The sequence below is a fragment of the Mchenga conophoros genome, linkage group LG5 (assembly GCF_057382185.1).
Source record: "Mchenga conophoros isolate Kocher_MC1m ecotype Shallow Benthic linkage group LG5, M_conophoros_male_GT1.1, whole genome shotgun sequence".
Classification (NCBI taxonomy): Eukaryota; Metazoa; Chordata; class Actinopteri; order Cichliformes; family Cichlidae; genus Mchenga; species Mchenga conophoros.
The window spans coordinates 21607519-21633848 of record NC_140530.1 but is presented as its reverse complement, the minus strand read 5'-3'; the positions used below and the strand labels follow the sequence as shown (position 1 = coordinate 21633848).

At 38.4% G+C, this 26330-nt stretch overlaps 1 protein-coding gene across 4 annotated transcripts in view; it reads left to right on the top strand.

Moving 5' to 3' along the window:
- Positions 1–26330, top strand: part of bsnb (bassoon (presynaptic cytomatrix protein) b) — a 79042-nt gene that overhangs the window by 34823 nt on the left and 17889 nt on the right. For 3 of the 4 annotated variants that reach the window (XM_085274182.1, XM_085274181.1, XM_085274180.1), the window contains exon 4: positions 23545–24309. In XM_085274182.1, the coding sequence (XP_085130308.1) occupies positions 23545–24309 (765 nt within the window). The remainder of the gene's footprint in view (positions 1–23544; positions 24310–26330) is intronic. The other variant, XM_085274183.1, reaches the window with a different exon arrangement.

Here is a 26330-nt window from a genome sequence, read left to right as displayed (position 1 = left end):
TGACAGATCCCCAAAACCACTGGCTGAAATGCAGGCTCAAACCATCACAGAGCCTCCACCGTGTTTTACAGATGGCTGTAGACACTGTTGTACCTCTCTCTTGAGCTCCTCTGTGCATATTGATGATGATTTAATCCAAAAATTCAAAATTTGGATTGAGATCATCATCATCAGATCTGTTGCCACTGATTTTCAGTCCAGTTGTTTTCTAAGTTGGCACACCTCAGCCTTTTCTCTGTTTCCCTGCATTAACCCTTTAAAATCAAGTATATTATATTTGATGCAAGTTTTGTGAGCTTTTGAGACTCCTACATCATTAACATGATTTTTCTTTTTCCCTCTGAAAAAAACAAAATAAATTGCACTGTACATTTTTACAGAATACATTTTTAAGAAATGCCTGATGTAGCAAATATGATACAAATTTAAACTTGCAAAGTTACTTTTCACCAGAAGGTTCACTAAACACTCAATTTTCATGGTTTGGACTTTAAAGCGTTATGAATGGCTTCTTGACAGCCACCCTTCCCCTGGTACCTGATGAGGCTTCAGGGAAAGCAATGAATTTAATATACTATGTTTCATATGGACACATCAGCCTCTTGAATTGCTTAAATGTATAATCATGAGAAAGAAGTTTGCAACTTTTTCTTACATAAACTTTCTCCCCAGGACATTTTGTCACATGTCAAGTTTAGTATTTTCTTATCTAATCTAACCTGTGTGAGCCCAGGCTATCTACAGCTAAGGTAAAGCACACATTGTGTCTCATTGTGGATCTTTTCATTAATTGAAATGGTCTAATCCTGTCTAAATTATGCCAGATCATATCTATAAAGCATGTAGATACATTTCTAATAGCCACATTTCATACTGCCTTGCAGACTCAGTCGGATGCATATAAGATGGCTCATCAACCTGCATGTGAGCCTACTGTAGAATTAGCAGACATATTTCTGCTGGACGTGTTCCATTAAAGTTGTCATCTTACTATGTTCCAGTGATAGATTACAGCTTGAGTGACTTGTTTTGAAGTCTTATGTGAGGTACATAAATTTTATTTGCTTGACTGCTAGCTGTGGCTTTCTCCGGCAGAAGTAACAAAAACTCATCTAAAATAAAACAGGACTTAGCAGACAGCCTGATTAACTTGTCCTGGGGACAGACATATGTGACAAGATGAGACGCATGACTAGCGTCGGCTGCCAACCACAGTGTAAAATAGGTTTGCTTGACAGCAGCTTGATTAACATTACTGGAAAACAGAAATAGTGTTAGAGGTGTGACTTTTGTTTTTGTTACCATCTTTATTCTTTATTTGCCTTTGAGGTCTTTTGCAAAATGTGCATCTGACTCTTTAATCTTCATGGCATAACCCATCTTCTGTATGATGCTACCGCAGATAGACTATACGCTTATCGACTAGTACATGCATCTCACTTAATCTCATTTTGCCACACTGCAATTCTGTGTCTTTATTATCTTGCTGACATTAAGTCTGTTTGCTGATTAAATCCTGCAAAGGTTCAGAGCAGTGAGTAAGTCAAGAAATATAGCTGCGCAATCACAGAAGAGGGTAGTGAAGGAAGGTGAAAATAAGACACATCAAAGACTTTATTGTACTGACTGCGTTAGACAGTTTGGCCACAGAGAGTAGTGCATTCACTAAACTAAGTTGAGCTGTATGGCATCGCTGTGGGTGCTTTTAAAGCAAGATTGCAGAGGGATAAACACTGCAATTCATCTTGAATATTCTCAGGGCAAATTAACAGAGCTGGGCTAAAAGGCTTAACTGTGAAAGGAAAGAAAAAAAGAAAAAAATGAAACAGTCAGATGCCTTTCTTGCCTTCAGAACAGCCTCAGTCATCCTTTGAATGCTGTCTTACAATTCCTCAAGTGTAAGAAGGAGGATATTAGATTGTTCTTGTCCTCTAGGGATGAAAGAGGTGGACTGAAAGAATCTGTCACGATGATTGAGTTATATTTAGCAGGGGTGGAGGCGACAGATTAGCATTATTACTGTACTGGCTTTTTATAGAAATATGTCCTTCCCCCTACCTTATATTACAATGCGTTCAGTTCATACTGTAAGCATGTGGACATTTTGTTCTTTGGGGTCTGTGCTACAGGAGATTAAATTGAAAACGAAATAATGGGTACGTTCGGCTTTAATTTGAGAATCCTGCACAGCGGCAAGAGTGTGACAGTTAAAACATTTATTAAACACTTGGCTGTTAAATAAAAAAATGATCAGAACCAAGAGTTGGATATGTTTCTTTTCTAAAGATGGATAAGTGGAATAAGACAGGAAGAGCTACCACTTTGTGATTGGAGGCAAGTAGGAGATGTACATGTACATGTCACTTGGTCAGGAACTAAAAGAAGACTTTATAATTATAAGCTTAGAGGATTCACCAGGAAATGCACCAGAAAATGTCTGGCAAAGTATCAAAAACAACAAAAACAACAAAAGACCAAGCTGCAGTTCACAAAAAATGCCAAACTGTGAAAGGAAGTGCTACAGACTAAAAGAAAAACAATAAAATAAAGAACAAATCAAACCTCTGTGCTATGGTGGAAAATGAGAGTGGGGAGGAAAAAGAACAAGTCGTGAACCAGTGAATCCTTCAGTGAGCTGCAGACTAAGTGAGGACTGAAGAAGGCACAAAACATCTGTTAATGTCTTTGTGTCAGTCAGTAGGGCCAGTTATTACTGCAAAAGACTTTCCATGAAGCATTAAATATGAATAAAAACACTAAAAACAGTACCATGTTTGTACATGTTTATATCAACCTGAAGATGAATCTGTCCAACAACATTCTGTACGAGTTTTAAGTGGTGCAGGCTATTTTGGCTGAGCCAGCTGAGTATGAGAGTTCGCAGTGATTCAGGAGAGACACGAGGGAATTTACTCCTTTTTGTAGGTCACCTTATGAAATGAACGCTCCTGTTTATTAAACAAGCCAAAGAAAGCAAGACCTGACAAGTTGAAAATGAGGCACATAAGTTCTTAACAGAAGACTTAACACAAAGTGGACAACTGATTTATCTTAAAAAGGAGCAAATAATAAAGTGTTGTCCTCATGAAGATATAACAAATATTGACTAATCTCAGACAAGCTGGTAAGAAACTAAAGAGTATGAGGGGTGGAGAGCTCTGTAACTCTCTGCACATAAAATCATTTGCAGTCTTTAGAATACCAGATATATATTGAAATGATTGAATTGTATATTTGTATGTTAATCAGTAAATAATTGATGCATAAATGCGTACATACAGTCAAGTCCATAATTGGTTGGACAAACACACCACCACCACCACAAAGACACCCCTTTAATTCGAGGGGTTTTATAGAAGTCTTGAATTAACTATTTAGGAATCACAGCCATTTTTGTATGCAGTCCCCAATTATCTGAGGCTCAAAATTAATTGGACAGACTAAAATAATTTGAAATTATAAGTATTTGTTTTAATACTTGGTGAAAATCATTTGCATTGAATGAAGGCCTGTGTACAAATGCCATGCTTCTTCCCTTTCTAATAAAAGTAGTTAAAAATATTTTGTTTAACCATGTTTTGGTTTGTTGTTGATACTTTCGTTAATTAAATCTATTCTGTATCTTAACTTATTTTTAACTTTTATGGACTTATTTATGTTTCTTATTTATTTATTTAGTGCACAGCAATTTGTGACAACTTTAATAAACATTAATAACCATAAACATACTAAATATTACTTACTTGATGTTGAGAGACCTTTACTTCAGGTGCCATCACTTGTTACTGCTTGTTACTAGTACCTCTCAGTGGGTTGAGGTTAGCTGACTTGTTTTTGACACTGAAGAATATCTCATTGCTTTCTTTTGAGGAACTCTTGGGCTGCTTTTGCAGTGTGCTGTGGGTCATTTTCTGTTTGCACTGTTTAGTCCCGTCCGATAAGTTTGCAGCATCCGGCTGAGTCTGAGCAGAGAGCAGAATTTATCCTGATACGTCTATCAGCAGTCACGTCTTCAATTAGCCAGTCATACATGCCCATGCTATAACATTGCCTCTGAAACTGAAACTGAACTGAAACTGACACCATGCCTTAACATTGCCTCCACCATGTGTTTTCTCTGTGTTTACTGTTTTCTCCCCATCATCCTGGTACAAATTAATCTTGATTTCTTCTGTCCAAAGAACTGTTTTTAGAATCACTGTAACCAGCGGGTTGCACCTTGTTATAAAGCCTCTGTATTTCCATTCATGAAGTTGTATCATGATTATAGACTTTGACAATAACACGAGTGTTTTTAACTTCATTAGATCTAGTGAAGTTATTTTCTTAACCATGAAAACGATTCTGTCATCATACTCTTCGGTTGTCTTCTGTCATCTTTCAGGCCTTTTGCTGTTTTTGAACTGGTCAGTGCATCCCTGATAGGTTTATTTTGTTTGTTCAGCCCAATGATGATCTCCCCCTATTTAAAATTACAGTTTACACTTCACAGTGTAAAGCTATAACGGAATCAACTATGAACAAGGCTCGGCTGGCTGTGAAACTCAGTTAAATTAATTCTGAGCCTCTGATAAGAGGAGACATAATGCAAAACAATGGCTAGAATTGTTGAAGAGTGCAAACAAACAATGCTAAATTTTTATAAACTCCTTGAATTAAAGCTGTACTTTAATTAAATGCAATTTTTCTAAATATAAGAAGCAAAACTATACAAATGACATCTTTGTCTGACACATTATGGACCACCACTTTGCTGGGTTGAGCTACTACTTAACCCAGCAGAGTCTCGCTTAAAATCACTGGGTGGGATCCTTATGGCGTGGTGGTCGTTGGTGGGGGAAGTATTCACTTAACAGTTAAATGTATGATTTATCCCAGTGCAAAAGCCCTGTGGAATATTTTTACAATTATTAGATCGATTATATTGGAATTGTGCTCCAGCTGTGTTGGAAGATTGCTCTAAATCGTTATCAAAACAACTGACAGCTATCTGTCAATAGACTAAACGATAAATCTGATTTATGTTGATTGTTTTTGTATGAATTGTATTAATCTGTACATATTTTATAAGGTCTTTATATGTTTTATATGAAAAAAGTGCGAAGAACCTAGTAACTAGTGCCATTAGATAAATGTAGTGTAGTAGTAAAAAATGTCTTGGAGAAGTGTAACGCCTAAGTACATTCCACTCCTGGCGGTACTATGTAGGCTATAGCTAATGAGACAGGCAGGCAGAGCAGCACAGAGCTTGACAGCATGAGTCTGAGCTTAGGGCAACCGAAATCCTGTAGTCGCAGAAAACTGTCTCCACAAGCACTTACAGATTCGCCACAACAAAAGACGATATAAGATCACATTTAAAAGGACGCCAATTGAGAGGAGCAAAATTCTTGGACTTTTCAAGCCTTTTTTTCTGAATGCTTAAAGTGATGCTTGAAGAAGTATCTCTTAAACTAAACTCGTACACCTAATACGTTTACTAACTGTTCTAATTTGGATGCAAATTCTTTGCTTGGCACTCAACTTGTAATTTTATACCACAGTTTAACAGGAGTGTTGTACATTCAAACACAGCACTCCAGAAGACAAGCTGGTGAGCTCAGAACAATATTCCATGTGATGTGCCTGCAGTTATGGCCTGACCCACAATGCCTAGGTTTTTTCCTAGCACTGCAAGGTTACCTTTTTATGTATTTGTTTTTAATTGAAAAGTATTAAGCTGTTTAGAGGAAAAGAAAATGCACGTTTTTTTTTTTAAAACTACACATCAATGCTTTATTTTTCACAAAATTTCATTGCCCTGAAACATAGAACGAGCCAAAACCTCACAGTGTCTTTCACTGATATTCTTGTTAGTGCTCAATAACAATAATGCTCAATAACTGATTTGCATGAGATGCATAGTTCAATTTAATTCAGTTCAATTCAATTTATATAGAACCCCTTCACAAAAGCAGTCGTCTCATTATAAGGTAGAGACTCTACAATAATATAGCGCAATTATAATACTTTTCACATTTGAAGTTAGGATTTGTGGTTATTATGTAGGGTTTCGCAGAAAGAGCCAGTAGTTTTAAAAGTAGTGTCAAAGCAGTTATGTTTACAGACATGTTACTGAGTCACAAGTTTTCATATAATTCACTCTCAATAATGACTAAGACTGAGTACACTAAGGTTTTGAGTAAGAGGCAGATCTGTCTGTCATCAGCAGTGGAATGGAACAAGACTTTATGCTGCGGAATAATGTGGCCCATAAGGAGTACATAGATCCCCTGTTCAAATGACTGCTGCGAGGCAGACATCACCTAACACAACACAGAATTTTCAAACGTTAATGTAATAATAAAGAAAAGCTTATTCCCACACACAAAATCCTGGCAAAAGGGTAGTGGTAACATTCCCCTGCTGACATTTGTGTCTGAAAACATACATTTTGGACACTTCTGTATTTCGAGCTCCCTGCTGAGGCAAGATTGCCTCACCAATCAAATAGGTCTGCATGTGTGCTGGGCAAGAAAAAGCACCTGTTGTTCCTGCTGACATGAATAGAAAAAGACAGAATATGTAAATAAAAAGCAGGAAACATGACCTGACCCAGTGCTGCGCAGCTCCCAGAGGGACAGCAGAGACACACATTATTGATTGCAGATGACGCACTATTGTCCTGCAGCAACACACTCTGCTGGAGAGGCCATGAGTCCCCCTCTCATAGAAAATTATTTCCCATATAGAGTGCCACTGTTTTGGAAAATATTTATCCTGCACTCTTAGCACCTTGGTAATGTGCTTGTTTGTACACTGGTCATGTTATGCAGTCGTGAAGTTATTAAGCCATTATGGTCTGCTTAAATGCCCAATCTATGCAAAAAATAGATATATTGGCTGTATTTACTTTAATCACATTAAGTATGACTCTGCCAGACTAACCATTTTATGAGTGCTAATTTTTAGTCAGTTATCCTACCAGCGTCCACATTAAAACATTTACTGACAGTAATGGTTGTTGCATGACACTAACGTGAAATCTTGCACATTCATGGTTCACAGGGGACAAATTAGTTGAGTTGACTCATCTGTTTATCCAGTGCTTTTGTGGATAAAAGCATGTCTGCAACTCAAATCATATCCCAATCAGTCTGCTGGGGATGACATGCAGGAAATTGTCTGGAGCAGACAGTAGCCTGTTTTCATATGGGCGCCTGCTCTACCAGGTGAACTGTGCATCATCTTAGCTGGTTTTGATGTCAAAGCGAGGTTGCTAGGTAGTGAATTTAATCTTTCTGGGATTTGTTTAGCTGAGTGGGACATTGCAATAACAGCGGATCTGACAGTCATTTTGGAAAAAAGCTTATAAAGTGTATAAAATAAATAAAGTGTAACTATCTATTTGTAAGTGTAAATTACATTTCATGTCTACAAATAGAAAACTGCTGGCAAGGCTCTTGCAGTACTTCAAGTATGGACAGTCCTGCTACATCATCTGTCTTACATTGAATGTAAGTCTCTTCTTGTATTTTTCTAACTTGAACAGCATTCAGCATTCACACTTTCAGTATAACCTTTGTCTTTATTCTAAATCTAAAATCAGCTCAGTGACTACTTAGACATCAGATGTTTGGCCTTGTAATACTGAAACAACAGCATTCATTCAGAGCAACATAATGTGAAGACCTGCAAAACCCCTTGTCATGACCATTTAACCATTCCTCTGTGCCAGATGGTATATGACTGACAGTGACTGTACTTGAGTCCTGCTTGCTCAGTAGATGATCCTTCATTTCCTCTCTAATCCACAAGCTTCACCACGTGTCCCCATTGAAGGAGTCCCAGGGGATTGACCTATATACCTGCTGACTCTTACTGACATGTCACAGTCGTGCCACTGCCTGGCACACTGCTGGGACATGTGCTCAGTCACGCTTTCCATTGCACACTTAGTATCTTGACCTGTTGTTCATTCAGACTCTTCACATTAGAAATATAATCTAATAGTGCTTTTAAAGATTGCCCCGCTAATCTTTGACTCTCATCAATATTTTGCTTGAAGATAATGTAATTATTGCTATGGGGCTACTTGGAATAAATTATATATAAAGCACAAAAGACTGAATACAAACTTTTTCAATGTAAGTCTCTGTTATTTGAGTGCATATGTAGTATGTCTCAGGGTTTATTATACCTTTGCTGGTACTGATCATATGTGTGTCGACATGTCTGGGCACCAAACTGTGTGTAATGTATTTCCCCAGTCAACGTAGGCTCACCCTGTTCACACCTGCTTGGCAGCTCGCCCCTGTGCACGTGTTAGTTAATAATTCACACTGACCCTCTGCTCCCATGACCTTCACTTGTTACGAATTAATTATGACCTCCTCCGTCGCATGCCTCATTAATCTCTGCGAGACACAGAACGCGAAGGATTATTATGATGGTTGCTGCCTTTGTTGCTACATAGCGACGCTTTGAATTTCAGTACTCTGTAGTTTCTTTGATGGTTGATGTGGCCACTTCTTTTGTTCTGCTTTGTCACAAATAATTTATATTCAGCTAGTGACCAAGGCAGTTTTGATGGGGAAAGATGTCAAAGCTGTTGTTGAATTACTTGGAAATAACTAATATGTAACAGGCAAACTTTGACGTTTTTAAATAAAACTTTGGTGAGGAGGATTACACACGATGCGTGACTGTGTTTCTGAGAATATTTAATACTAGATGTCGTGCTTCCACTTCCTCACTTCCCTTGCACAACTTAGTATCTTTCTTTTACCATTGCCTCCCCCTTTGCGGTTTTTGTTTTGGCTTGGAAACAGCCACTGTAATTCAGATCTGCTAAACAATAAGAAATGTCAGGCTTTATCCTCTGCTTGTATATTAGCCACGGCGTGCTGTTTAAATATTCAAAACCCAGGAGTTGTGTCAAGGAATGGCCACCTGAAATGGGATAGGATAGGGATATGTCTGGGATAGGGCTTTTCGTTTCTTTCTCGTAATGAGCACCTAAAATATTATATCTCAGTGAGGTGTGTGAGTGCATCTAATGACAGTTGACATTTCTTGCTCACAGCTTGTGTTCTAGTTCCTGGCAGAGAGACCATGTGGGGCACAGACTCCCACTGGGAGCTGGCTGACAGTAAGAGGTGTATACAGAAGTTGTGTAAATTGAACACAGTGCTGCCTGTGCATGTGTTTCTCTTCTTTTTGTCCAGCACATTAAAGTAGATTGATGTGCATGTATAAGTGTGTCAGAAGTAAAGTGGGAAAGGGGCGTGCAGATGTCAGCACCAGTTGTGCAGGGACTCAGAGCCAGGATAAAATTAAAAACCCTGGTGTTAAACACGCAGCCTACTCTAAGTGCAATATTTAGCAGGATGCTCAAATGCGAGTTAGTGAGTGTACTGTTCGTTTTTCGTTTTTCAGCTCTGCACGTTCATGTTGTTGTGTGGGTGTGTATGCTCCCACAGGGGCTCCATTTCTCTCCTTGAAATTGTGCACACTCTGGCTCCCTCCATGGGTAGAGATGGTTAAATCTCTCCACACATATCTCACCTCACCAGCAGCTTGGTCTGTAGGTTTGACATTATTTACATGCACACACATAGCTATTTCTGTACAGTTAAACAAAAAGAATAATGAACAGCCGATTTTGAAGCAGTCTTAAATTCATGGATCCCCCCCCCTTTTCTTTAAACTCTCCTCACATCTTTTTGAAAGCTGGTATGGTCAAAAAAAGCGAAGAAAGCTAGAGAATGCACTCATTAGTTCATCTGCAGATTAAACAAAATATGCAAAGTGAAACTAATTGTCAACTTGGTTTTGTAAAAGAGGGTAAAAACAGGAAAAAAGGATGAAATATTATCGACCTGCAGCTGTTATGAATAGAAAGCAGACCCTTTTTAAAATTCTACGGTTTTACAAGTGCCAGTTTAAAGCCACATTAGCAAACAGTTTAAAAGTAAAGAACAAGTGCCACATTACACTCATTACATAACACTCAAGATAAAGCTAAGTCCTCCCTTAGTGTTTCCATAGGAGTTACGAGTGTAAGTATCAGCTGCTAATCAAACGCACTTGATAACTGATCATCAGCAAGTGTGTTTACCTCTATGAAATCAGAAGTTTTGGCAGTTTGCTAGTTTGGATCATTCAGGTGTGTTAATACAATGGCAAGGTCAAAAGACATCAGCAGTGATCTTAGAGAAGCAATTGTTTCTGTCCATCAATCTCAGATAGGTTTTAAGGAAATTTCTAAACAATTTGAAGTCATTCATTCTGCAGTGAGCAAGATTAGTCAGAAAGTGGAAAACATTCAAGACAGCTGCCAATCTTCCCAGGAGTGTCCCAGCAAATTCGCTCTCAAGGTTAAACTGTGTAATGCTCAGGGAAACTACAAAAAACCAAAAATAAAACGGGCCTCAGTTAGCTGGCTAAAATGTGAATGCTAACAGCAGTGCCATTCGAAAAACAATGAAAAAGTATGGCTTTTTGGGAAGGCTTTGCAGCACAGCTTAGGTTTTCAAAACAAACAAATCACAAGACTTCTGGAACTATATGCTTTGGACAGATGGGACCAAAGTGGAGATGCTTAGCCATAACGCTCAGCATGTTTGACAAAGCCAAAAACAGCATATCAGCATAAGCACTTCATATGAACTGTTAAGCACAGTGGTGGAGGGGTGATGATTGGGGTTTATTCTGCAGACACAGACCTGGGCACTTCATTGAGTAGACCATGAACTCCTCTGTATTCTAAAGTGAAATGTGAGGCCATCTGTCAGACCACTAGAGCTTGTCTGGAATTGGTTTATGTAGCAAACCAATGGTTCCAAGCACAGCAGCAAATTTACAACAGAAGATCTGAAAAAGAAGCAAATTAAGGTGTTGCAATTTCAAAGTCCAGACCTCAACCTGATTGCGATGCTGTGGTGGGAACTTATCAGAGCTGGGCATGAACAAATACCTGCAAACCTCAGTGAACTAAAGCCCCACTAATCTGAAGTGTATTCACCGGTACCTAATATTAAGATCTGGTAAGGACTAGAACATTTTTACTTGGGTATTAGAATAGTTTTTACTATGACTGTACAGTGTGCTGTTTCATATATCCAGCATTGTTTTGCACATTTGGTGTCCTAGTTAAGTGCTCATACAATTTTATGAGCTGTTGTCAGATAGAGAGACAAAACTATACTTAAATGCTTGTAAATTCATATTTTTGTGTCAACAGTGCATCAGGTGAAAACTTGAATGTACAATGGTAAAGCTTTTTCACTCCAGAGTGATTTATCACTCCCAAACTTTTGGTATGGCTTTACCTGTCATTATTGTTTTGTGCCCCCGAGCTTTGTTGTTCTGTTCAGAAAAGGCATTGAGGAGTTGGTGGAGACCAAAACAAGACTAAAAGGACAGCAAATGTTTCTGCTTGAGTCACCAGGTGAACAGAAAAATAACTGCCAATGATCTGGATAATGTTGAGTGCGGTTTGCTGCTCAGCTGGTTGCTAACCAGTTTCACCAGTTCTGCATTATAGTATTAGTGTTGTGTTTCTGCTGCCCCCAAGTGGTCTTCAGTGTATCCACATCCGTATAATTGCATTCATTTCAAACGACTTTCTGCAGAGATGCCTTTCCCCCCTTGTTTTGTGTAAAATAAGACAAATTTTTGTGCTTCATAATTGTTTTTTATTACTTCAAGAATCCTTCTATTGCCTGGAGTTGCTGTTTTTGAGTTTTACTGGATCTTTCCAATTGAAAGAAATTGTATGTAATTCAGAAAACCAATTTTTTAAGTAAATGAGCCGCCAATAAAAAAAAAGCACTATTAAAGTACTTTTAGTTGTCATTTACAGGCACTCTGTAAGTCTTGGTCCCTGTTACTGGTTTGCTGTCAGGGTAATATAAGCTAAAATATGAGTGTAATATCAAAAGTTTTTTTTTCATGATTTTTTTTTATTTTGTAACTTTATGCTCCAAAATATCAATACAGACTTGTGCATCTGCAGCCATAGATGCACAAAAATGCTGTACACACATTGTGCGAGTGGGCTTTAATGTCTCAGCAACCTCCAGTGAGAGTGGGATCAACCTAAGAGAATGGGATCAATCTGTCTGACCTTTTCCTTGTGGTAACCTACACTGTTCAATCGCTCATTATTTTGACAGTGAAAGGGCAGCTTTTCCGACTGTGAGCTGTGCACCTTTGTCTCATGACAGAGTCCGATTCACACAGTTACTACTCACCTACCTACACCTCGATTTTCTAGATATATTAAGTAATATATGCTAAAGAGACCTGCAACTGTGGAGTAAGACAGGGACAACACAGTTATTGTTTTTTCAGGAATGATTAAGTGGCCACGAGAGCACAGAAAACTATAGACTTAATATTAAAAGATTGATGTATCCACTGTGACATCACCCATCATTTTTATGAAGTTAATTTTAGCTTTGTGTGCTTTCTATGTTATTTATGGATTTAACTGTTTAAAAGTTTAATGTGGCCTCCTGTTTTTGAGAGGAACAAATTGCTGTAAACACTCTGTTTAGACATAAAAAAAAATTGTCTCTTGATTGTAAACTTCTTAAAAAATAAATCCATAATCGTGCCAAAAGTGGCCAGATTTGGAAACTGTTGTGGAAGGCCACACCAAGAAGCTGAACTCAGTTCTGTTCTATATGACTTTTATCTCTACTGGTAAGAGTAGATGTTACAAATAGGAAATAGAAATGTGAAAATGGAATAGTAAAAACAATATTTTAGCACTTTTTAATCAACATTCCTGTTTTCTTCCATTTTCATCCCCAACATGAACTCCATGAATTCCCTGTTGCAGTCCTTGTCATTGAGTGCTTTACTGCTTTACTCTTTTGTTATCCCATGTACAAAGATGAGTACCTTGGCTGTGTTGCAGACATTACAGCATGTGTCCAGAGCTAAGGAGAAAAAAGGCCAAATTGTCCGCTTTGCTTTTAAACTGAAGCTCCAGAATTGCAGAGGTGTTTTTCATTCATCTCGTTTCACACGATATCATTGCAAAACGTGTAATTGACACGCTTGTCCACAGTGCCCATTTCATGCTTTGCCTCTACAAAATGTGAAAAGGACACGCATGCAGAAGTTGCAGTAAGATGCAGTAACAGCAGAATGAGATATTTTATTTTAAGCCAACATGAAAATAATAATGGGAAAGTGTTTAAACAGACATTATTGACACATTTACATGGAAATACGTATTAGCCGCCTAGCTTTACAATTTCTTAAAGACCCTAGAGTGCACTGCATACATTTTTTGCTCGATACCGACTTTGTGGCTTTAATTAAACATATTACCACCCCCTGCTGCTAATGCAACTTCTGCATGGACCGGTGGACTGGTGTTTCTATTACTTATTTTGCCATGATACTGTTGTCTTGTCATAGATCATCTGGGCAGGGGAACATTCTCAAATGCTTCTTTATTCTTGGGGTATATTTTTAGTGAAATCACAAAGCTGGTCTCACTGCTCCATCCCTCAATGTGTAAAGCTTGTTAAAAAGTCATTGTTGCTTTTGCAGCTTTGCAAGCAAAGGTTCATCTATCCCTGTCTGCTTTGCATCAGTCAAATGTTTGTATTTCTCTGAGTATTTAGTCTTGTAATGGTAATTCAAATTGAAATCCTCAAACATAGCAGTCAAATGGAACAATACAAATGGTCTTACTTGAATACTGAATAGGAAATCATTGTAAAATGCAATAGCACAAATTTAAAGAAAGAATTAATAGATATTCTGCTACAGTTGAGTCCTACATATTAAACTAAGACAACAGTCTACATTGACAGGTTTTTATTTACTTTCGTGCCGTGAATCATCTGCAGAGTGCTGCCGTCTTTTACCAAGATCTGTAAATCTCTGTTCAGGTAACAAGGTGACCCTGTTCTACAGCAACATTTCTGAGTTTGAGAGTTAATAAAAATGTGAAATTTACTTGGTCCCGTAACGCGCTCTAAAGGATTTTGGATCACAGGTTCTAACAGATTAGGGCTGATCTTTCCATAAAGGAATGTGGAGGCTTAAACTTTGTCAAATGCAATTTTTAAGCCTTAATAATTTAAGGCAGAGAAATGCTTTAATTTAATGTTTTTAAAAATCAAGTCAGACACAATGGTACAGAACATATTTATTTATTTATTTTGTGTACCAGGCTGCTATATATGTTTATTTCTCCTGTAAATATGGGTATTTTGACATATCTGTGGGATATAGGGTTAGGGTTTTTGGTGCTGTCCTCAAGTGGCCATTCCAGGAAGTGCAGTTTTTGCGAGTTTGACTTTGACATTATTGATTTTTCAGTCCCAAAATTTGAAATTTTTGGAAAGGATATACAAACAGACAAACTTCAATCAAAGAAAATATTCTTTCAAGTTATGTAGAAATGCATGATCTATAAAACAGAATCTCAAACTGTGTATACATACTAGTATTGCTAGAAGTGAGAGCAGTCTTAAAAAGTGTGTCTAAATTTAAATCATACTTGCACCTGTCCAATCTAACAACGGTTGTGTTCATTACATACTTTACAGTATTTGTAATTATACAAATCTCTGTCAGTGCGCATTCCTTCTGTCGTATAACCACCAGGGTTTCTCACTGACTTTTATTGGTTTACAGAAAAAAATCAAATGAGAATATTTTACACATCTAGATTTTGTCAAGAAATACAATAAACCAAATGGTTCTGACAGCTGCAGAGAGTAATACAAAGACACACGTTCAATCCCAAAATGTATTCAAAACATGTGTTCTGTCAACAAATTGCTAAAAATCACTTGTTGGCACATGTAAGCTTTAGCAGATACAAACAAACATTAAATGCTTATTATGTGTATGTAATTACAAATTAACAACCAGTGTGTAGTCCTGTTGGCTAAATCTGAATCACAGATGAGAGTGAATGTTAAGTACACTGTCCACTGATCAGATAACTTAGCCTTAACCTGCCATTTAACAAGGTTATCAACTCACTAACAGGATAATCCTGCTAACAAACTGAGCCTGCTGTCCTTAGAGAAAACCCCCACACACTTAATCCCCTAAAAAAATGAGAGTTCCAGCAAATGAAAAATGCAAACAACAGAACAGCACAGAGGTATGTCAGTTTCTTTGCAGTTAAAAGTAACAAAAAGCTGTTTTCAGAATTAATTACTTCCAGCTTAAAGAGGACATTTCATTACTTGTGTCTTTTGTAGTTTTTGGCTACAGTTTAATTTGTATTTATCGAGCTGCTGGAGACTACCACAGTGAATTGGCTGTTTTGTTTTCAAGATGCATTAAAAGGCTGTTTCTGAAGCACAGAGGCTCGCTCTTTTATACGGTCCTGATTTTCTCCACATAGTGTGGGTAGAGGTGGGAAGCACAGCCCACAACACTCGCTGCTGTACAAGCTAAAGCATTCTACATGAATAATTTGCTACTCCCTGCTCCGGTTTGGCCTTGCTCCTCTTTCCCTTTCACCCACGCAGTGGTGTTATGCTGATTCGGGAGCAAAGAGGAGAGTTTGGCACTTCCAACATGGCAGGAAGAAAAACGTCTCCATAGAAAAGAAATACTATTCAGCATCTCATTTAAGTGATAATGTTAAAAAGGATGATTAGATGGGGTTTCGAGAAAGTTAGAGGCGTGAGTCAAGAGTTCAGAAGCTGGAATTTTTATTAGCTGGCTTAATTGTGTGATCATATAAGTATACACTCATATAGCGTCTTCACTGTAGCTGTTGTTGCATAGCTTCAGTAGTTGTCTCTTGGTCGCAGCATGTACTAGCTGTCCACAAACACACAGTCACTTGTTGTGAAAGAACCAGCACAGATGGCTAGTTCTGAGAGCACTGCACCTGTTTATATATAGCTTCTCAGTAGAGCACTTGAGAGATAGGAAAACAAAGCAAGTCTGTCTGTTTGGCATTGCAGTAGCTCCATCCACGCTTTGTGGTCTCAGTTGAGACAGCAGATTCCTTTAGGATTCGGGCATATTAACAAAGGTTTTATCTTGTACGGAGGAATAGCACCAGCAAAAATAGCGCATTATAGATAGATTTTTAATGTAACCGTCACGTCTATTTTTGCTGCGTTATATTTGGTTGAGGCCCTTTGTTGGGTTTCGGACTTTATCAAACTGAGTAGGTGAAGTTAAGTAATGTAGTACCTTACAGTCATAACCTGTGGTTTGTGTTTTCACGGTGCACCCAAATGTTTTCCAGGCTCTTACTTTATCCTGCTTAATGTTGAAAAATGATGTCGTTGCCCACACTATTGTTAGTGCTGCATTAACCAAGATGCACTGCATATTTTCACACTATTCATGATTCAAATGGCATCATTTCTGAGGGAAGGAGTTGCATAATTTGTCACTCATGTTGCATAATTGAGTTATTATTGAGGTTCTATGTTTGCTGGGTCATTGCCACTTATTACAGCTCTTTTCCCCCTGACTGATTGGGCGTCATCTTTGAAACGTGGCTGTTTTTGCAAAATTAATTGTGAAACCAACAAAACATCATACAAGTTTAGCAAAAGATGACAATGAAAAAACTTTTTTTTTGCAAAACTCCTTTAAGTTAATTACATTTAAAGAATCGTCAACTACTTTCTGACTTAATAGATTAAATAAGACTTGGAGGTTTTCATTTTTCTGTGTGCAGGCCACAGCAGCTAAGGATGTTTTATACATGTAATAAACATAGACACGCAGATATCCAAATGTGTATTCTAAAGAGAACGCACCACAAATACAAAAAGGGATTTTTTTTAAGGAAGCAAATATAGTGATAGTGCTTCTTCTTCATGCACATCTTTTCCCTCTGTGTGTTTGTCCACCACTTTGCATTTAATCATTAGTTATTATTAATCTCTGGCTCTTTTCCACAGTGTGTTTTTTATCCTGCCTCCCTCCCCTCACCCCCAACCAGTCGTGGCAGATGGCTGCCCCTCCATGAGCATGTTTCTGCTTGAGGTTTCTTGCTTTTAAAGGGGAGTTTTTCCTTCCCGCTGTCACCAACTGCTTGCTCATCGTTGTCTGATTGTTTGAGTTTTCTCTGTATTATTATTGTAGGGTCTATACCTTACAATATCAAGCACCTTCAGGCAACTGTTGTTTTAATTTGGTGCAATGCAAATAAATAAAATCAAACTGAATTGAAGAACAGTAAAAACAAAAGGGGATCTATGTGTATAAAGCCATGAAACTTCATTCACACTGCATGCAGTGTTGTTTTGAGGTAGGCAGTGTGGAAAGAATCTGCTGGAAGGCTATATCTGAGTGTTTTAAAAATATTAGCTGAGTGTAAAGCAGAGAATGTGGATTCAGTTTCTGACACTTGGCAAATACATTGGCTGCAGGTGTTTTGGTTTCAGTAATTATGCTTTGAAAAATCATATGCATTCTTTAAGTATGCAGAAAGGGGAAAAAAGGTAAACCCTGCTATAATTTGATATGTCTGTTATTGCATTTACAAATGTACATGTACAGTGACGTTGCTGTCTCACCACCTTTATACTGTTGCTCTGTCTGCAGGGATGTGCATGTAGGTATACTGAAGAGGTTTCAGTATGTTAGCTTTAGTGGCCTCCCATAAATAATAATTCAGCTTAGATAAATAATAATTATACATTATTATAAGCGGCATATAGTAACAGCATTAAATATAGCAAATATTATATACCTATATCCTGAATAGACATTATCTTCACTAACAGCATCATTATTCTTACAGGACCACCTTCTCCTTCCTCTTTTCCCATCCACCTCCTCATCCTTTTCATCCTGTTGTGTTAAATGTGAGCTGTAGCTTTGTCTACTAACACCTACGCCAACATGTCACTAACCATTATTTGTACATCATTTTGTGTTCAAAGTCAGTTACACTGAGCAGATACAGGGAGTGCAGAATTATTAGGCAAGTTGTATTTTTGAGGAATAATTTTATTATTGAACAACAACCATGTTCTCAATGAACCCAAAAAACTCATTAATATCAAAGCTGAATGTTTTTGGAAGTAGTTTTTAGTTAGTTTTTAGTTTTAGCTATTTTAGGGGGATATCTGTGTGTGCAGGTGACTATTACTGTGCATAATTATTAGGCAACTTAACAAAAAACAAATATATACCCATTTCAATTATTTATTTTTACCAGTGAAACCAATATAACATCTCCACATTCACAAATATACATTTCTGACATTCAAAAACAAAACAAAAACAAATCAGCGACCAATATAGCCACCTTTCTTTGCAAGGACACTCAAAAGCCTGCCATCCATGGATTCTGTCAGTGTTTTGATCTGTTCACCATCAACATTGCGTGCAGCAGCAACCACAGCCTCCCAGACACTGTTCAGAGAGGTGTACTGTTTTCCCTCCTTGTAAATCTCACATTTGATGATGGACCACAGGTTCTCAATGGGGTTCAGATCAGGTGAACAAGGAGGCCATGTCATTAGTTTTTCTTCTTTTATACCCTTTCTTGCCAGCCACGCTGTGGAGTACTTGGACGCGTGTGATGGAGCATTGTCCTGCATGAAAATCATGTTTTTCTTGAACGATGCAGACTTCTTCCTGTACCACTGCTTGAAGAAGGTGTCTTCCAGAAACTGGCAGTAGGACTGGGAGTTGAGCTTGACTCCATCCTCAACCCGAAAAGGCCCCACAAGCTCCTCTTTGATGATACCAGCCCAAACCAGTACTCCACCTCCACCTTGCTGGCGTCTGAGTCGGACTGGAGCTCTCTGCCCTTTACCAATCCAGCCACGGGCCCATCCATCTGGCCCATCAAGACTCCCTCTCATTTCATCAGTCCATAAAACCATAGAAAAATCAGTCTTGAGATATTTCTTGGCCCAGTCTTGACGTTTCAGCTTGTGTGTCTTGTTCAGTGGTGGTCGTCTTTCAGCCTTTCTTACCTTGGCCATGTCTCTGAGTATTGCACACCTTGTGCTTTTGGGCACTCCAGTGATGTTGCAGCTCTGAAATATGGCCAAACTGGTGGCAAGTGGCATCTTGGCAGCTGCACGCTTGACTTTTCTCAGTTCATGGGCAGTTATTTTGCGCCTTGGTTTTTCCACACGCTTCTTGCGACCCTGTTGACTATTTTGAATGAAACGCTTGATTGTTCGATGATCACGCTTCAGAAGCTTTGCAATTTTGAGACTGCTGCATCCCTCTGCAAGATATCTCACTATTTTTGACTTTTCTGAGCCTGTCAAGTCCTTCTTTTGACCCATTTTGCCAAAGGAAAGGACGTTGCCTAATAATTATGCACACCTGATATAGGGTGTTGATGTCATTAGACCACACCCCTTCTCATTACAGAGATGCACATCACCTAATATGCTTAATTGGTAGTAGGCTTTCGAGCCTATACAGCTTGGAGTAAGACAACATGCATGAAGAGGATGATGTGGACAAAATACTCATTTGCCTAATAATTCTGCACTCCCTGTATATGTCTTTATTTATCTATCATACATGCATGAGAAATGTATTATATTAGGAATTTATTATATTAGATCATAATTAAGAAATGAGGAGTTCTCAGAATGATACTCTTACTGCAACTTCATTAGGGACACATTGCTAGTACTAGATTGGACCTGCTTTTGCCTTAAGAACTGCTTTAATTCGTCACATCTCAAATTCAATAAGGTGTTTGAAACATTTCTCTGAGATTTCGGTCCATATTGGCATGATAACATCCATGATATGAATCCCTGGCTCCACCACATCCCAAAGGTGCTTTGCTGAATTGAGATTTAGGGGCTGTGGAGGCCATTGGAGTACAGTGAAGTCATTGCTGAACCCTTGTGGTGTCCTCGGGTCAAAACTGGTCCTTAGGTGAATGGCAAACAAGTATATGGGAATCCCGAGGACACCACACGGGTAAAAACCCACTTTTGACTAGATGGTTTGAGCTTTGTGACATGACACGTTGATGGAAACAGGCATCAGAAGATGGGTACACTAGATGGGATAGATATGGACAGCAACACAATACTTAGGTAGGATGTGGTGTTATATGATGATCAGTTAGTAGGGGCCCAAGGTGTGCCTGGAACATCTTCCCCATACAGTTATACCAACGCAAGCTTGAACCGTTGATTCAAGCTAAATGACGGCTCAATCGAGACTCAGCATTTTTTCAATCTTCTATTTTCCGATGTTGGCGAGCCTGTGTAAACTGTAGCTTCAGTTTCCTGTTCTTAACTGACAGAAGTGACATGCAGTGAGGTCTTGTGGTTATGTAGCCCCTCTGTTTCAAAGTTTGATGTTTTGTGTATATTCATACCTTGATTATAATTAGAGATGGACCGATCCGATATTACGTATCGGTATCAGTCCGATACTGACCTAAATTACTGGATCGGATATCGGAGAAAAATGAAAAATGTAATCCGATCCATTAAATATCACGAAAGCACCTCACAAAACTTGCAACAGCCGTAACTCACCTCAGAACGTTAGCACGTCGAAGCAGTATGCATCACGTGATAGAGCGGCTGTGGAGCTTCGCTAGCAACCCGGCATTTCATCTCCGACAAAGTTATCCCCGAGAGAAGTAAAGCAAGTGTGTAAGTCCATCTCTGAATCTTTGTAAAGCATTCCTGCGTTAAGCTTAACAAGCGATATATGGAGCCACTGCCTCTTCTTGCTGCTACTTCAATCATGAAACTGCTTAACGATCAGCTGATCGGCTTTTCTGTTGCGAGTCCGTCTCTCTTGTTTGCTTTTGGCCCACTTTGCACCAGAAAGAGGAAACCAGTGGATAAACAACAGCAGCACGTTTAAGCTTGATAAGCTGTTGTTAGAATTTATTTAATGTTACTTTCTACACCAGGATCTTTTTCTACGTAGCTGACGCTGGTAACTGTGCAGGGGCGGATCTAGCAAAGTTTAGCCAGGGGGGCCGATAGGGCATTAACAGGGAAAAGGGGGCACAAAGACATACTTTTCTTTCTTATTCTCATTTAAAATGTCGAGCTTTTAATAAATAATTATCTGACACCCAAAGTTTTAATTTGATGCAAAATGAATAGAAGTCAATTACTGTATATAGTAACTATTAAGTCTAATATATATATATATATATACCCTAGTAAGCTATAGTACTTTTTACTTTGGGAAGGTACCATCTGTGCAGTCTGCAATTTTGTTGAAGAAATATGTTGAATCTATTTAATATTTTAATATATTGAAAAATAATTGATTTCTGTGCATTTTTTTTCACACTGCATCAAATTAAGGTTGATTACGTCGATTAAGCATCATGAGGTGGAGCGTGAGGGGTGGTTCCCTATTTTTTATTTATTTATTTTTGTTGTTGCTGGGAGTTGGAACCCTATTAGTTAGGTTGCTTAATATTTACGCTAAGTACTCTTTAAAATACCAGAATAGGGAGGATGGTGTAGGTTTAAGTTTATTAGATTGATCAGTATTGCTGAACTATGAAATTTTTTTTTTTGCATACAGGTATAACAGAATAGCTTTAGTGTAGTTGTTGTTTTAAACTTGAGTATGAACTTGTACAAAATGCAGCAAGATATTTAAAAAGACAGTTTTGTTGATTAAAAAACACTATATCGGATTCATATCGGTATCGGCAGATATCCAAATTTATGATATCGGTATCGGTATCGGACATAAAAAAGTGGTATCGTGCCATCTCTAATTATAATTAGTGGTTATTTGACTTACCCTTGCCTTCCTTCCAGCTTGAAGCAGTGTGGCTATTATCCTCTGACCGCTGACGGGCATTTTCACCCAGAGAACTGTCTCTCATTAGATATGTTCGCTTTTCATTCTGTGTAAAGATGGTTGTGAGAGAAAATCACAGTAGTTGTACATTCAAAGTAACTGAAATCACCTTTCTTCCATATTCTGATGTTGCTGCCCTGCGATTGGCTGAATTAATCTTCACATTAATGAGCAGTTGAACTGGTATACCTACATTTTCTATAGTTTGTTTTTAATCCTACTTTTCAATTAGGGTGTCCATGACCATGCGGCCACCATTCATTGTGGCCACTGAATCTAATAGAGGACAGACAAGGACCACTAAGAAGAACAATCAGTCTCTCCCTTACACAGGGCCGGGTCAATGTCTCTAAAGGTTTTGTATAAAATGATAAAGAAGACAGACTGTTGTACTCACAGACCTTATCACTAGAGACATATCTATCAAATGCTGGCCTCTTGGGTCTCTAGATTAAGATCCCTATTGTGCTGATCAGATGTTTCTTGCTGATTAAATGCTTGTCAGTCTCTGTCAGTGTCTCTTTGTCTTACGTGGAACGTGGGCTTTTCTCATTTATTTGTATAACTCAGGAGGATCTCTTCTTAATGTAACTTTCCTTAATTGAATTTGACTGAAAGACAGCATCCCAGTGACTTCAATGACTCCCTTTTCCATTTGATCATTGCAGTGTGATGAAAACGTAAGGGTGCGTTAAAAATAAATGTTTTATTTGCAACCTTCTCTGCCATCTTGACTGTTTGCACTGCGGTAAAGATGTCCTCTGATACAGTCACTGCACACCTACCACCATTATTTTATTTATTAGCTGTTACCGGGCATGTTGTTAAATTCCATCTTCTGTATTTATGCTTTTGAAGTATTACACCAATAAAAGAAATGATTTATTTGGGCAGATGGTAATCAGCAATGGAGGTGTTTATGAGGTTATTTGTTTTGTTGTACAAGTCGGTGACACAAGAATGCTCATTCTTCAGGCCCGAGGCACAGATGATTGTCATTAACAGGAGGCTGTGTTACAAACATAGTTCCTTCCCCTCTATTTTCAGCTTTCATTACCTGTAATCGAACCATTTCTTTCCATTGAGCAGTTTGATCGATGTGTTGTGTTGACCTGAAACTGAATCTGTTTATGTTAATATCCTGTCTGTGATGGCTTTTGTACTAGATTTTTAACAGTGTCACACTCCTCTCTCCAAACATAGGGCTTAGCGAGGATGACTGTGAAGGGTGAATGCTGCTCTTGCAGATGCTATGGGCTCCATAAAAGATCTGATGATTGTTGCACCCGTCCAGTCTAATAACAGTTGTGTTCATTTGTATTTGTGCTGCACTCTTTCTTCTGTGTACTCGGTTTGAGAGTGCTAAATGCTGTCAAATTATTAAGTCTTCTTGAGGAGATGAAAGGCCTTGTTTGGACAGGCTTTCAAATATTCAGTTGTTCAGACTTGCTATAGCATGTCCTTAGCACACCGTGACCATTTATGAAGAAACATGACTTGGATTTAATATATCTAACTAACAGACAGATCTTTATGCTTGTACCCATCAATCACTGGGAATAAGAATCCAGTAGTGTGTTTTGGAAAATATTACTATGAGCACCTAATCATGCCTGAGGTTTGCTGGTGGCAGAAAATTCAAATTGTTTCTTTTACTAGCATTAGTGTATAATTTGTTTTGCTGATGTACATACTATGAAATCATGTTCTCCTATCTGATTTCTTTACTTCATGGCTAAATCCTGCTTTCTTCTTTTTGTTTTTCAGAAGAAAGAATGGTTATGCTTGAACTGCCAGACACAGCGGGCCCTGTCAGGAAGCTTGGGAGATATTCCAGCTCCTGTTCCACAGCCAATGGCATCCCCCCGGTCACCTGTTCCAGCCAATCAACAACCACCTCAACAGAAAGGGCCCAATCAACTATCAGGGCCCAGGACCACAGGTCCTCAACAACAACAGAAACCAGCGGGTCCCCAAGTAAGTGGCCCTCTCTCTAATGTGAAACAGGCTGGGCCTACCTCTGAAACCAAAGGTTCTGCCCAACTTAAGAGTTCAACCCAGCCACCTTCCCAAGTTAAGGGTCCAACACAACCCACGGCTCAGAGTAAGGGACCTGGTCAGGTTAAGGGTCCTACTCAGTCACACGCTCAAAGTAAGGTCCCTGCTCAGCCAGCTAACCAGACAAAGGGCCCGAGCCAGGCCAAAGGGCTGACTCAGACAAAGGTATCTGCTCAGCCCTCTGCTCAGACTAAGGGCCCTTCTGGTCCCAAGACTTCATCTACCCCTGGTAAAGCTGCACCCAGCAATGCCAAGGCTTCTTCCACCCCTTCAAAAACCATACCTACTCAGTCTAAACCCACAGGTAACAACCAGGCCCGCAAACATCTGCAAAGCCAGGAGAAGACTAAAGTTGCATCTAAATCTCTAAAAGAAGACGTCAAAGCCTCGCCAAAGAAGGCATTGTCAGAGACTGTCACTTCTCCAAAAGACACGAAGATACCTGAAGATGCGCAGAAGTCAAGACACCATGAAGTGAGCTACCTGCAACTTCTTCGCCTTCACCTGTTCCACTTGAGTCACCATTTTTTTTATTTATTTTGCTCCATTAAGAGTTGTTCTTTTTTTTACATTTTTTAATTATTGTGTTTATCAAGCTCTTTATGATTTTATGTTCGTATTATAATTTTCATAACTTCATCTGTTCCACCACTCTGTCATCATTATCTCTTTAATCCTGAGCAAAGTTTAAGGTGTAAATAATTACATCTTTACCTAAAGGTGCTATATCATAACATCTTTTGCATAAAATAGAGTAGTGCTGTCACGAAAAGGTAGTTGTCAGCATCAGTTTTATTTAGGAATTATTATGATATCAAGACCAGTGACATCATTAAGAAGGCACGGAGGAGGGTGACGTCAACTTTAAGGTCACCTCGTGTGGAGAAAATAAATGTGAGAAACTACATTTGAGAGAGGCAAAGAACAGATAGAGATACAGAAATTCCTTCACTTGGTAGTGAGATGATTTCCTTTTAATGGACTTTTTTCATCATCATGATGTCCTTAACATCACCATCTATGTCATTTTCATCCTCATCCTTATGATCGTCATCATTGGTCTCAGGAGCCATTTCTTACATTCAGATCATGCCTTCGTTCTGCAGCCATGTTTTGTCCACTTTTATTTTATTTGCAGGTTTTCTTGAACTTTTTTTGTGTTTGTTTAATGTGACACGTGATGATATTTTAAGCATTCTAAGCATGTTCGTTATTCTTCAGCGGTTGGAAGAATGCAATGGAGAATGCATCAAAGATGGCAATGAAGCATGTAATCAAATGACATTTGTCCGTAATTGTTTGTATGTTCAACTGTCTGTTATAGTCATGCTGTGTCAGTGTATTTATCCATCTGTGTGTACATAATGCTGAAAGGCAAACTCAACCCAAATCAAGACGAGACAGTCAACAGCCATAATAAACTATGAAATAATTCATTACTAATGACACTAATTATTTTGTTTTCTTTTTTCTTTTCTATAAGACAGAAACATTTTGCAGTTAAGTTGGTCTTTTTTTCCAAGTACAAGTACAAATGCATAAATATTTCTAAATGGCAACTTTTGCAAATTTGCCTAATTTCTAAAACCAAAAAGAAATAAAGTGTAAATATTTGGGTTGATTTTAACCTAAAATGTTAATATATCTGGTTGTTTGATTGAAGAAACAGTTCACACATAAAAAAGACAAATTTATGTTTCCTCTGGCCTATAGTGCTGACTTTCCATCTAAACTTAGTGCGAGCTGCCCACTTTTTTTCACCATATAGTTTGGTGAATATCAAGGAGCTAACTGCCACTTACCAAGTGGTGCTCAAAACTCAACCCTAATAAAGTCTGTTTCTCAACATCATGACCTGGTTACTCTAAATAAATAGTGAATCCAGCACTAATCACTTTCAAGAAGTTTTTTTCTTTCTACCCCACTGCATCCACCACCTGCATCACATTTACCTGTGCTGTGAGGCTTGTAGTTGTGACAGTGTGGCAGCATGTATAGTTTCTTTTTATTTGCATGTGTAGTTCAATAAAAAGAATGTAGTTCCTAGAATGAACTACTCCCACCAAGGTCGGTGGTCTTTTTTTAGTTGTGCAGTCATACATTCTAGAAAGAGACATAGCTCCTGGATTTTCAAATTAACCTTTTTTGCCTGCCACCCAAAAAAAACATGTATCAAGACAACTTTTTTTGGTGCTTTGTGCGCCACGAAGTAAGAATTGTTATTTTGGGGTGAACTGTCTCTTTACGGATATGTTATTTCCAAGTTAATTATTCTCTAATATATTACTATTAGAGACTATTTCATCTTTATTAGGTGTAGTGAATTAATTTTACTCCTAAGCATTTCAAAAATGCTCATAGAAATGTCACTGATGAGCTGGATGAAATAGTTGGATACAAGATGTGCACTGAAGCTTGTAATATACTTTTTCATTAATTAATTACAGGAAAAAAGTATGTCTTTTTTGCTTCTGACCTCTTCTCTTCTTCCTCTC